Source organism: Pristis pectinata, chromosome 11 (genome assembly GCF_009764475.1).
Source record: "Pristis pectinata isolate sPriPec2 chromosome 11, sPriPec2.1.pri, whole genome shotgun sequence".
NCBI classification, from domain to species: domain Eukaryota; kingdom Metazoa; phylum Chordata; class Chondrichthyes; order Rhinopristiformes; family Pristidae; genus Pristis; species Pristis pectinata.
The window spans coordinates 4720845-4733560 of NC_067415.1; the positions used below are offsets into that span (position 1 = coordinate 4720845).

At 41.3% G+C, this 12716-nt stretch overlaps 1 protein-coding gene across 2 annotated transcripts in view; it reads left to right on the forward strand.

Moving 5' to 3' along the window:
• Positions 1-12716, forward strand: part of uvrag (UV radiation resistance associated gene) — a 271436-nt gene that overhangs the window by 59216 nt on the left and 199504 nt on the right. The window contains exon 6 of one of the 2 annotated variants that reach the window (XM_052025683.1): positions 1237-1322. The exons of the other annotated variant lie outside the window; for it this stretch is intronic. Coding sequence (XP_051881643.1) covers positions 1237-1322 — 86 coding nt within the window. The remainder of the gene's footprint in view (positions 1-1236; positions 1323-12716) is intronic. 2 annotated transcript variants of the gene reach the window in all.

Here is a 12716-nt window from a genome sequence, read left to right on the forward strand (position 1 = left end):
TTTATCAAAGCAAGTTAGTACTGCCCTGGTTTCAATATTTGGCTATGGTGGTATTTTGATTTGTGTAGTTCTTAAATATCAAACAAAATTTTGGTCTGCAAGGCTTGTAGAATCTTTAACATAGCTACAGGTTTGCAGTAAGAGTACTTGAGATATTTCACCTTTGTGGGAGTCCAACTCAACTAAATTCCCGAGAAGTAAATGGAGACAAGGGTTCAAGTTTATTGGCATACATACCCATGGTATAAATGGTGGAAAGCATCCTGACTGGTTGCATCACAGCCTGGTATGGAGCCTCCAATGCACAGGATCGCAAGCAGCTGCAGAGGGTTATAGATTTGGCCATCTCCATCACGGACACAACCCTCCCCACCATCGGACATCTTCAAGAGGCGGTGCCTCAAGAAAGCAGCATCTATCATTAAGGACCCTCATCATTCAAGGACATGCCCTCTTTGCATTACTCCCATTTAGCCTGAAGACCCAAACTCAATGATTTGGGAACAGTTTCTTCCCCTCCACCATCAGATTACTGAATGGTCCATGAGCACTACATGATTCCTTTTTTTTTTGCACTATTTATTTATTTTGAAATTTATAGATTTTTGTCTTTGCCCTGCACTGCTGCACAACAACGAATTTCATGTCATATGTCAGTGGTAATAAATCTGATTTTGAAATGCCATTAAAATTAGCTTCCTGCAGCACAATACACTTGCAAACATGACAAATTGCAAACTTAAATTATACATCTTGCTTGACAGAATTAACAAAATATTAGTGCAAGCTGAGGGAAATAGTCTGAGGTAGGGTTAGTTCATCAGTTCAGTTTCTTGTGTTTCAGATAATACAGAACAGTACACCACAGGAGCAGGCCCTTTGGCCCACCATGCCTGTGCTGACCATGATGCCAAACTAGACTAAACCATCTGCCTGCTCATGCATATCCTTCCATTCCCTGCATGTTCCTATGCTATCTAAATGCCTCTTAAATACCACTATCATGTCTACTTCCACCACCACCCCAGCAGTATGTTCCAGGCACTGACCACTCTATAAAACAAAACATGCCCCTCGCATCTCCTTTCAACTCTTTCCCCCTCTCTAAAGTTCAGCCATTTGTAGTTTATACCACAGGACAGTGCCATCACATTCAAAGTGAACAAGATGTAACTTTTGCCTTCAAAGGATATAACCTACCCAGTGAAAGGATCTGTTCTTTTTTCCACCCCAAAGGATCTCACTGAGAAGAAGAGGACCAGCCTTCTGCAAGTGGACCAGAGTTCTGTGAGGAACTCCTACAGTGTCTTCTCGCTGCTCAGGTAAGGGATTGGCGAGGTTATTGACACCAAACTCCACTAAGAAGGATCTATTGGCATGTGGTTTGAGTGTATGTAAAATTCTTTTGATAACACACTGAATTACCTTAATCTATCAGAAATGTCACTTTACAAAAAAACATTGAGAGGACTGAATTACTTGGTCATTTAGCTGTTGTAGATCTAGAAGGTCCTGGATCTGATTCATGAGCTTTAAGGCAGCAGCTAGTTTGCTGATCTTGGGCCAGCTGCTACGTAGCTTCAGCACAGGTTTCCCACGCCTGACCGCTACTTGTCCAGTACAAATCCAGGACCAGGAACCTTTGTGGTTTCTTACTATTGCTGTCGATTGAAAGAATCTGTAATGTGGGATAATATTAACTTCAAATTTGCCAATGTTGGGTGCATTACTGATCCTTTTGACCCACTGCTGTTCACTTTGTCAAGTGAGCCAAGAGAAGTGGTGGTGAGAAAGTAGCGCTGTCACCATAGTGTGAAAACTGACTTTTTGGATAATGATGTAGCGTGAGAAATCGGAAGTGGTCAGTGGACTGCTGTCTTGGCAGGGCAGGGTAAGAAGTTCTGCAGGTTTCATTCCCTGAAGGGCATTAGTGAACCATTCTGAGTTCTCTTACAAATTTGTGGCCATTTCGCTTTTACTGATGACTAATCTCTTGACTTTTGAAACTGAATTCAAATGCTGAATTCTCAAATTCTCTGATTATTAATCCAGACTCTGGATAACGTTTGATTAAGATAACTGCCGCACTGCTGGGCTAGGAGTCCTGTCTGAATTTTAAATGCTGCCAGGAATTCAAGTTTAAAGCATTGCTGAGGTCTGGTGGTACCTAGATGATGTGGATAATTATGTGGGTCAAAGTTAGTCCTGAAGCCTCTGAGATGTTGCGATATGCTTTGTATTGTAGGTGATCCTCAACTAGTGTGACCTGGTGTTACTTGTCATCCCTTCAGGTGTAACCTCCTGCTCACAGTGAGCTTCCATCTAAGTGCTAATGAAGCCAGAGTCTGCTTGACTTCTGAGCTGGGATTAAGTATTTTCAAACCAGTACCAAAAGGAAGTACATAGAACTTCATTTTAAAATGTTATCAATACTTGTCTGAATCTCTGCGGTATGTCTCAACACATTCTTGACACTAGACCTTGGTTCAAGAAATGTCTGTTATCTGAATAAAACAAAACAAATAGTTTATAAGATTGAGAGGCACAGATGGGTACACTCTCCATCATTTTCCCAAGGTTGGGGTATCAAAAACAAGAGGGCATTGGTTTAAGGTGAGAGGAAGGAGTTTTAAAGGGGATCTGAAGGGTAAGTTTTTAAGTGGCTGATATTAGGAACTTGCTGCCAGAGATGCTGGTAGAAACAGATACAATCACTACATTGAAGAGACAAATAGGCAAGGCATAGAAGGATACAGACCTAATGCAGGCAAATGTGATTAGTGTAGATGGCCAAAAAGGCCTGTTTACATGCTGGATGAATCTGACTGTCCTGGATCAAATGACACTTGCCCTACCAACATTCCCTTTCACTGACTTTGATCTTTGCACTGTTTCCATTAAATATGTTGAATATTTCTAGGATGAATGCCAACAGTGAGTAGCAGCCTCTTCACCCAAGCAGCTATTATCCGTACGTGGCATGGGTGTTTGGGTTCCTTCCAACCCCAGCTAAATTTAATTCCAAACTGAAAGAAGTAGAATTTGCCAACATTGACCTTCCCTCTAATCACAGTGCCAGAGCCCCACTTTCCTTCCCCATCTGTAATTGCAAATATAGTTGCTCAACCTTTAACAATCTATTCAATGAAGATGTGGATCCCCTGTGTTCTGCTCTGAGCCTTAATCTATTAAGCCATTTGATGGAGATTGAATATGCTATTTTTGAACACAGTTAAGTATCTGCTCAAGGATTTGTTCTACAGTCTTTATGATCAAGTATGGCAAAGGCCCCATTTTCATGAGCAAAATTCTCTCTTGAATCCTGTGAACTTGTATAATGTTATTGAACACCAGATGGCAGTAGAATTGCATTTTTGAATTCATCCCTCAAAGCTTTAGTTTCCACTGCCTGCTTACAAAACCAAGTGAAGTAAATTGTACCTGTGCTGCCCAATTAGTGCCACACACCTAATCATTGACCTGCAAATTGTTAACATGTCAAATGTTAAGCTAATTGGTTTTAAGAAAGTTACGGCAGTAAAATAACATGCTCTGTGCTGAATTAGCAGATTTTTCTGGACTATTGAAGGTTATTTCTTTTAATCAGCACATTTTTAATTTGCCTCTTTTAGATGTTGCACAGTAAAATAAGTTTTCCAGTGAACATATTAACTTTAAAGGGAACGCAGGAAACATGGCCCCTGTAATTTTCAAGGAAGCCCCAGAACCAGCTGGGTTTATAGGGAGCGTGGGAAACAGGGCCCCGGTGTGTCAGAGGGAATCGCCAGCCATCGAATCATCAGGATTTCCAAATAATTGGATGGTGGATTATTGGAATTTTGTTATTGAATATCCTTCCACTGAACTTTCAGACAATAAACCTTATTGCCCAAGGATTTATTGTTTAAAAATAAAATTTGATCTCCTCCGGATCTTTTCCACATTACCTTGAATTTGTATTCCCTGGTTATTAGCCATTATGGCTGTTGAAATAGTTTCTCGCTGCTCAAACTGTGCCCTTGTGATTCCACATGTCTCCATTAAACCTGCCCACTTCTGCTGTAAGTAGAACAATCCCAGCTTTTCTAGCTCCTCGCGTAAGCCCTGATTCGTTCTCAGTTTTCAAACTTGTCTACCAGACGGTAGTGAGCGTTTCAACACAAAAATAAACCTCTTGATTGTGATGTTGAGTTCTGTGTATGACCCAATCTTCAGTTTTTCAGCAATTACAGTAGATGGCACTGTGCAGGCAAATTGCAACCCTAAACATTTAGTGTACAGAAATCAGCATTTAAATGGCGCCAAGTTGAAGGGAAGCAAAAAAATTGAATACTGCAGTTATTGAGGCAAGAACAGGATAGAGGAATGAAACATTGCTCACTCTTGAATCTTTTCGATCACACAACACCATGCTATGCTGGTGTCTTGTTCCACACTTGGAGAGTCACTTTACTAAATTTGTGGATTTCAATATGTTTCTACTTGATGTCTGCAACATGTATTGGGGCATATTTTCCTGGAACTTCTATTCACCGGTTATCTGGACCATGTATTTCATAGTTCTTTCCGGTATCGTCCAGAGGGTGAACTTCCACCAGCAGCTTGGCCACTCCTGATTCACTGACTGGAACAGTGTTGACAGCAGTGAGGTCTCTGGTGGCCTGCTGGCAGTCAGAACTGTTATGTTGGTCAAATATTTTGCTTTTTGCATTTTTAAACACTAACAGCCATTCAGTGCGCACACAACCTAAAGTAATCTATTGAAATTGCATCAAAAGCTTTACTTTTCCCAGCAGATAATTTCACCTATTGATTCCAACAGGCTCGCTGTAGTTCTGCAGTGTTAACCTGGCACAAGTTCATCAGACAGATTCTCTTGCCTGGCAGGTGGAAAAGTTCATGCCGCCCTGTTGGACTGTGGGATCCAGCTGAGTGACACGTATCCCACATTTGACAATAAAACAAAGTGGCAGGTGCTGGAGATGCTCAACAGGTCAGGCAGCATTGGTGGGAGGAGAAACAGTTAACATTTCTGGTCCAAGACCCTTCATTAGAATTTGAAAGACAAAAGAAGCTTGTTAACCAGCAGGGAATGTGGGAGATGTCTCTGATAGGATAAAACCAAGGTGACCATGGGGATAAGGTTATTTAGTCAGTGAGTCAATAAGAGCAGTTAGAAAGTGAGAACATAAAATTTAGGAGTGCAAAATGCAGAGCAATAAGATGTGCCTGGCAGGTCAGGCTGGGCATGTCCTCTGGTTTCGGGGGTGGTTGGTGGGGGGGGGGGGGGGGGGGGGGGGGGAAGAGGTGAAAACAGAAACCACTACTTGAGCTGAGGCAGAAACCAAGTAACTTGAAGTTCTGGAAATCAATATTGAGTCCAGAAGGCTGCAACTTGCCCAGATGGAAGATGAGGTGCTATTCCCCAAGCTTGCATTGGGACTCATTGTAACAGCACCTGAAGCCACAGACTGATAGGGAGTGGGATGGAAAAATTAGTGTCGGGCAACGGGAAGCTCAGGGGTCCTCCCTGCGGACTGAACGCAGGTGCTCTGTAAAATGGCCGCCTGATCTGTGTTTGGAACACTGGATTGGAAGAAGTGCAAGTGAATTGCTGCTTCACCTGCAAAGATTGTTTGGGTCTCTGGATGGTCGGCTGGGAAGTGGTGAAAGGACAAGTGTGGCATCACCTGCAGCTGCAAGGGAAAGTGCCATAAGAATGGGAGTGGTTGGGAATGGAAGCATGGACTAGGGAGTCACGAAGGGAACGGCCCCTGTGAAAAGGGAGGAGAGGGGAAGATGCTCTGGTGGTGGGACCTTTTGAAGGTGACAGAAATTGTGGAGATTCCACCATCACGAGCATCTTCCCCTCTCACGGCTCATCTTCCTGGTCTGCATTTCGCACTCCTACACTTTTGTTTTAATCCCACATCTGGCACTAACCAGGTCTGTAAAGTTGCTTGCTTAACCACAGTCATTTAAGCCCAAGGTATGTTTCTGTACAGCAAGACAGGTGCTCCGAAAACACTACATACTGCTTGTCTTGAATACTGTTCAACATAGTGAGCTTGAACATTAAGCCCTAGAGATTTTGGTGGTAGGGCATAAACAGAGGATGTCTTTGTTCTCTCCCTGAAAAAGCAATAATGGCATAAATCTAATTAGTTCTTCTTTACTTGAAAGCTATTCATTTTGATTGCTGGAATATTAACAATTACATCATCTGATAGTACAGGAGGCCACAGACTGATAGGTGGGTGTGGGATAGAAAAATTTAAGTGGCAGCCAACGGGAAACTTGGGGTTGCCCCTGCGGACAAATGCTTCCTTTGTAGTCGTGTGGTTTTTAACTAACTATAACTATTTCGTGTACAGACTGACTCGTTCTTAATATCTCCCAACCTGCAGAACTGCTGGTCTTTCTGCTTTGGCCTTGCTCTTGCACTTAGTCACTGACTTGGTTGTTTTCTGACTCAACTTTTCCGTCTGTTTCTCTGCCCTGAACTCCATCCCTGCCCAGCCCACCTGGATAGTTGCCATTGTGCACAAGATGCTAATCTGATTTAGATAACATGATGAACATCTAAGATTAAATGACTGACTTGTATAGCCCATAGGCAGTGATAATATGTACAATATGTGCAGTGATTAAATTCATTTTCATTGCATATTCTATAGAGGATTATTCTGTACATAATAAAAGACAAAAAGTTGAGCTGTGATCATTAGAAGCTACTATATAGAACCATGCACCACATTACCTGTGTTAAACTAAGCACTGTTGGTTTAACAAATTGGCAACATCTATAAAAGGCACAAATGTTATTTGCAATGCATTGGTCCGTTCTTTGATTACATTGTTCCCAACTTGTCCAATTTGCTGTATTCATAAATTACTGAATTATATTCAATGCATTATTATACAAGTAAAATAGCCCATATCTGTAAGAATTTTTTGAATTCTTACAATCTATAAGAATAGCCTATAGTGTAAGAATTTCTCCAGATGACCATGTGTTCACACTGATTTTGGAGGCACCTGCAGGATACCAAGGACTTGATTTCAGTAAGTGCTAATAATCTTAGAACAGTAGAGCACAGTAATGGCCCTTTGGCCTTTGATGTTGTGCCAACCTATATAAATATATATAATCTTGTGTCTTAAGACCTTTTTAATTATGTTAAAGGTCCCATGTAAATGCAAGTTCTTGATACTAGAGTTGGTTGCAAATGAAAGAATGGAGTCTCCAACCAGAGTTACTGCGCAGAATCCATCAGCATACAGTCCATCAGTTCTTTGCTGGTGTTCTTCACTCCCATTTTTGAAGGGTTCTGATGCAAAATCAGTTTTTGGTAGAGAATATTATTTCACAAGTCTGTCTGTTTATTGAAAAGTTATAACCTGTCCTTTCTGGTGACAACCTTAATTTGTTTGATTGTTATCACTGACCAGTTGGAATTAGATATCACTGACGTGGAGGCTTGGACCGCTAATGAAGCAGGACAAATGTTCCAAGTAATTTGCCCCACTTTGTACTTGGGATCTGTGAAGCACTTGCATGTTTTGACACGGACAATTTCACCCTTAATTCCTCACCAAATTCTGACGAAGGTCTCAGGCACACAAAGTTAACTGCTTTTCTTTGTACAGATGCTGCCTGATCTCATCAGTCCCTTTAGAGTCAGAGTAATACAGCATGGAAACAGGCCCTTTGGCCCAACTTGTCTATGCTGACCTGAGTGTTCCCAGCATTTTCTGTTTTTATTGCAGGTTTCCAGCAACTGCAGTTTTTAGAAATTTCCATTTGCCCTTAATTCTGTTGAGATATAAAATGGTATGAAAAGATTTAGCCAAGGAAATCTGTTCAAATTAAATAGAAATGAGACCAGTGGCACAGATTGAAACTAATAATGGTTAAGTTTAAGACTAATTTCAGTTGTGTGATCATTGTATGGAATAAATCATCCAAGCAAGATGGTGGTGTAAACCTTTAAACAATTGCCTACCACATTGGGGTAAGGGGGCCTTGTAGATGGGTGGACAAAGACTAGAATAATATCCTGTCTAATGTTATAGTATCAAGTAATGGTACCACTGGGAGGTTGGCAGGTCAGAAGGAGAGTAGTGAGTAGGAAAAGCACGAGGTTAGGAAGGAGATAGAAAGAAGAATAAGAGCAAGTGGGTGCTTGGAGGTGAGTGAGATGCTGGAGAGACAGTCCCCCAAGTCCTAAGGTGCAATAACATTTGGTTCAGTCCATTGACAGAATGGATTTAAAGGGGTGTGGGACAAACTGTGCAAATGGGACGTGCTTGGTAGACACCATGGTTGGCGTGAACAAATCAGGCTGAAGGACCTGTTTCAGTACTGTATGATTCCATGTTTCTCTAAGATGTAGTTTGGTAAGGAAGGACATTAGAGTTGGGCTGCTGTGTTATGATATACTGAAACCTAAGTGTTTGCTTTATGTGTTGGTTATTGAGCACATATATGTCTCAGAATATTCATAGCCATCATGATCAAATTTAAAGTAGCATTTAATTGCCTTGCATAAGCATATACACCAAACATCATGATTTCTGATTGGCATGATATAATGGTTGTTAGTGCTTGGGATAAAAATGCCAATATTCAGCTTCATTCTTCAGGGCTGTTGTAAGAGTTCTTATTTTTTTTAAGTTTTTATATGGCATTTAAGAAACCATTTTTATAGCTCCCATACAAGCAATGAAAATACTGCTTGCAAGATTGACAAAACTATATACGATAGTTCAGAAGGTATGTAGCATAGTGCTGTTCATCATTTTCTAATTATACCTCCATTTTATTAAATTGGATTTTAACCATAAGTTGTACAAAAAAGAATAACAGATATAAATGGCTGTACTGCTAAGTAGAGTCCTTGGTATTTCAACTCAAGTTTGCACGAAGTACCTTTTCCTGTCATTACATGGTCCTCTTGCGATAGGCTAAATCAAGGAAATTGTTAGTAAAATGCACCAGATCAGTAAATGCTAATCATTTGGACAGCCCGTTCTGTGACAATTAATCATTCTTACCTTTTGAAAATGAATTGTTCACATCCATCTACATGTATTGAGTTCAGCTCTTGGCCACATTTTAGTTGTTTGCCCTTTTCATACTCTTTCTTTAGGGCCTCATTTTCCTACCTTTTACCCAAATACCATTTTCTGAATAGGCAAATTTTTTTTGTTTTGCACCCCACTTGACACCATATCCTGCTTGATCTCAGTTGTTGTTACTAAGTTCTCCTGCAGGAATTCATGTCTTCATTCTGCACTATAGATACCACTTCTGGTGCACTTAAAAGTAGCTCGTGAGTCTCTCTCTGTTTTTTTTAATGTAGGAGGTTCTTAATCTCAAGAACATCCAGGCCAACCTCGTACAATTCCCACCATCAGGGCTTTGAGTGTAAAGTTGCTTGACTGCTTTTGTTTACTGACTTTGTACTTTTTCTCTAAGTCCTGCTATTACTTGAAGATTATTTTAAGAGGATGTCACTTCATTCACTCAAATGGATTGCTCTTCAACTTTCATTACAATTGTACGGGATACTGGTGAGGCCACACCTAGTATACCGTGCAGTTTTGGTCCCTCTATTTAAGAAAGGAAATGCTGGTGTTGCAGGTTAATTTCTGGGATGAGGGGTATCCAATCACAGGCAGCTTAAAAATTAGATCTATATTCTTTAGCGTTTAGAAGAATGAGGAGTGATCTTATTGAAACACAATGACAGGGTGGATTTTGATATTTTTACTTGCAGGATAATCTTGAATGAAAGGACATAGTTACAGGATTAGGAGACTGTGTCATTTAAAACTGTGTAGGTATATCTTGTAGATGTGGAGAATCTCTGGAGTTCTGTATCCCAGAGGATCATGTAATTCAGAAAGAAAGTAGATTTTTTTTGAAAGATCAGGGAATTGAACTGTTGGGAACTGGCACAGTAGCTGAGATGAAGCCTGGAACAGATCTGCCATGGTCATATTGAATGGTGGGAAGGCTGGAGGGGCCAAGTGGCCCGTTTGTTGTCATGTGTTCTTAGGCTTTTCTACTTGGCACACCAGCTTCCTAATCTCATCTCCAGCCCACATCAGTAACTATTCCACTTTTCATCTGTACACCACATAGTGAGCTAACTCTGAGCCTTCTCTCAAACCTATTGCTTGTTCTATTTCCCAGCTCTAACACTTCCTAACTTTAGTAAAGTGAAAGTATTTTTCAGATTTCGATCTGTGCTGGATGTTGCTGGGAAGTTTGCCACAGTTGGAGAGCCTGGACTTGTCATAGTTGGGATAAGGACAAGGATCAGAATAAATTTCTTCATTAAAGATTGAGAATGCTTTATCCAAGGATATTTGACTGTTGACAACATTAAAGACTAGTATGGTTTTGCACATGAAGGAAGTTGAGAGAGATGGGGTTTAGGGAGGATATAGACATTCAGCCATTACCTTATGGGTACTGAACAAGCTGGAGGAGAATGGCCATATCCTTTAGTGTTGTGTGGGAGTGGTGTTGAATGTCTGGGAGGAAGATCATGTACAGGGTACAATTAGAAAAGGGGTGCAGGAACAGAAGGATCTGAGATTGAGAGTTGGAGGGGGGGGTTTGACTGGAGAGGGGAGTAAGGATTGATAGAATATTTTTATTCACAGAAAAGTACAGCACAGGAACAGGCCTTTCAGCCCATGCTGTTGTGCTGAACTAATCAAACAAACTAAAGTAATCCCTTCTGCCTACACAATGTCCATATCCCTCTATTCGCTGCATATTCATGTGCCTATCTGAGAGCCTCTTAAATGCCTCTTATCGTATTTGCTTCCACTACAATCCCTGGCACTGTGTATATTTTTTTTAAAAAAAATTTTCCCCACACATTTCCTATGAACTTGCCCCCTCTCTCCTTAAATGCATGCCCTCCAGTATTAGACATTTTGACCCTGGGAAAAAGATAGCGACTCTATGCGCCTCATAATTTTATAAACTTCTGTTAGGCCTCCCTTCTGCCTTTGCTGCTCCAGAGAAAGCAACCCAAGTTTGTCCAACCTCTTGTAGCTCATGCTCGCTAATCTATTGAGAATATTGTTAGGAAAAAATAGATATTCAAGGTCCTTCATTTAGTAGTGACATCAGGTACAAGGTAAAGAGGGATGATAAACCTTAAAAAACAGTTTTGTTCACAGCAGGAGTATTTTACCAATTTCTGGTCATGTGCCGACTGTTTTGGATGGTCCCAAGAGATGTGAAAGGCTGGAGAAACTGGGTATTTTTAACCCTTTGAGCAGAGAAGAGTCAGGTGATTAGCAGATGACCCAAATGTGCCTATTAATGCAGTTAACATCTGGACTGCATTGTCTGGGTGCAGGCAGATTCAGTTGTCTTGTAAAATTGTGTATAATTTAATTTGCTTTCCTTGTGAATGCTGCTTATGTGATGCTATGTGCATGTGATGCTACAAGCAAATTTTTCATTGTACCATTTTTTATTGTACTTGTGGATACAACAGTAAACTCTACTTTGATTAGTATTTGAAAAAGAAATAGCCACCAGGGCATTGAGGAGCAGATAAGTAGGTAGATTTTTGGAAAAGGGCAAAAATAACAGGGTTGTTGTCATGGAGATTTTAACTTCCCTAATATTAATTTGCACCTCCTTAGTACAAAAGGTTAGATGGGGCAGAATTTGTTAGGTGTACAGGAAGGATTCCTGACACAATATGTGAACAGGCTGAATAGAGGAGAGGCCATGCAGGAGTTAGTGTTAGGTAGGCACGGTAGTGTAACGGTTAGCGTAATGCTTTATGGCACCAGCAACCCAGGTTCAATTCCGGCCACTGTCTGTAAGGAGTTTGTACATTCTCCCCGTGTCTGCGTGGGTTTCCTCCGGGTGCTCCGGTTTCCTCCCACATTCCAAAGACGGACAGGTTAGCATGTTGTGGGCATGCTATGTTGGTGCCGGAAGTGTGGCAACACTTGCAGGTTGCCCCAAGAACACTCTACGCAAAAGATACATTTCACTGTGTTTTGATGGACATGTGACTAATCAAGATATCTGATCCAATGAACCTGGTCAGGTGACAGACCTCTGGGTGGGTGAAATATTTAGTCAAGAGGAAGAAGGAAGCATACTTAAGGTTTAGGAAGCAAAAATCAGGTAGGACTTTTGAGAATTAAGGTAGCCAGGAAAGAGCTTAAGGGACTTAGGAGAGCTAGAAGGGGACAAGAGAAGGCCTTGATGAGTAGAATAAAGGAAAACCCCAAGGTGCTCCACAGGTATGTGAGGAACAGGAGGATGACTAGTGCGAGAGTAGGGCTGCTCGGGGATGGGGGGGGGGGAGGGAACATTGCCTGGAGGCAGAGGAGGTCCTTAATGAATATTTTGCTTCAGTTTTCACTAGGGAGAGGGACTTTGACAAATGTGAGGTCTGTGTAGGACAGGCTAATGTGCTGGAGCATCTTGAGGTTAAGAAAGGTAGTGTAGTAGTTTCTGAAAAACATGAGGATAGATAAGTCCCTGGCACTGGATGGGATCTACCCCAGGTTACTATGGGAGGGAAGAGATTGCTGGGGCATTGACAATGATATTTGCATCCTCCCTGGCCATAGGAGTGGTACCAGAGGATTGGAGGATGGCAGATATTCTCTTGTTCAAGAAAGGTGATGGGGCTAATCCTGGGAATCGTAGACCAGTGAGT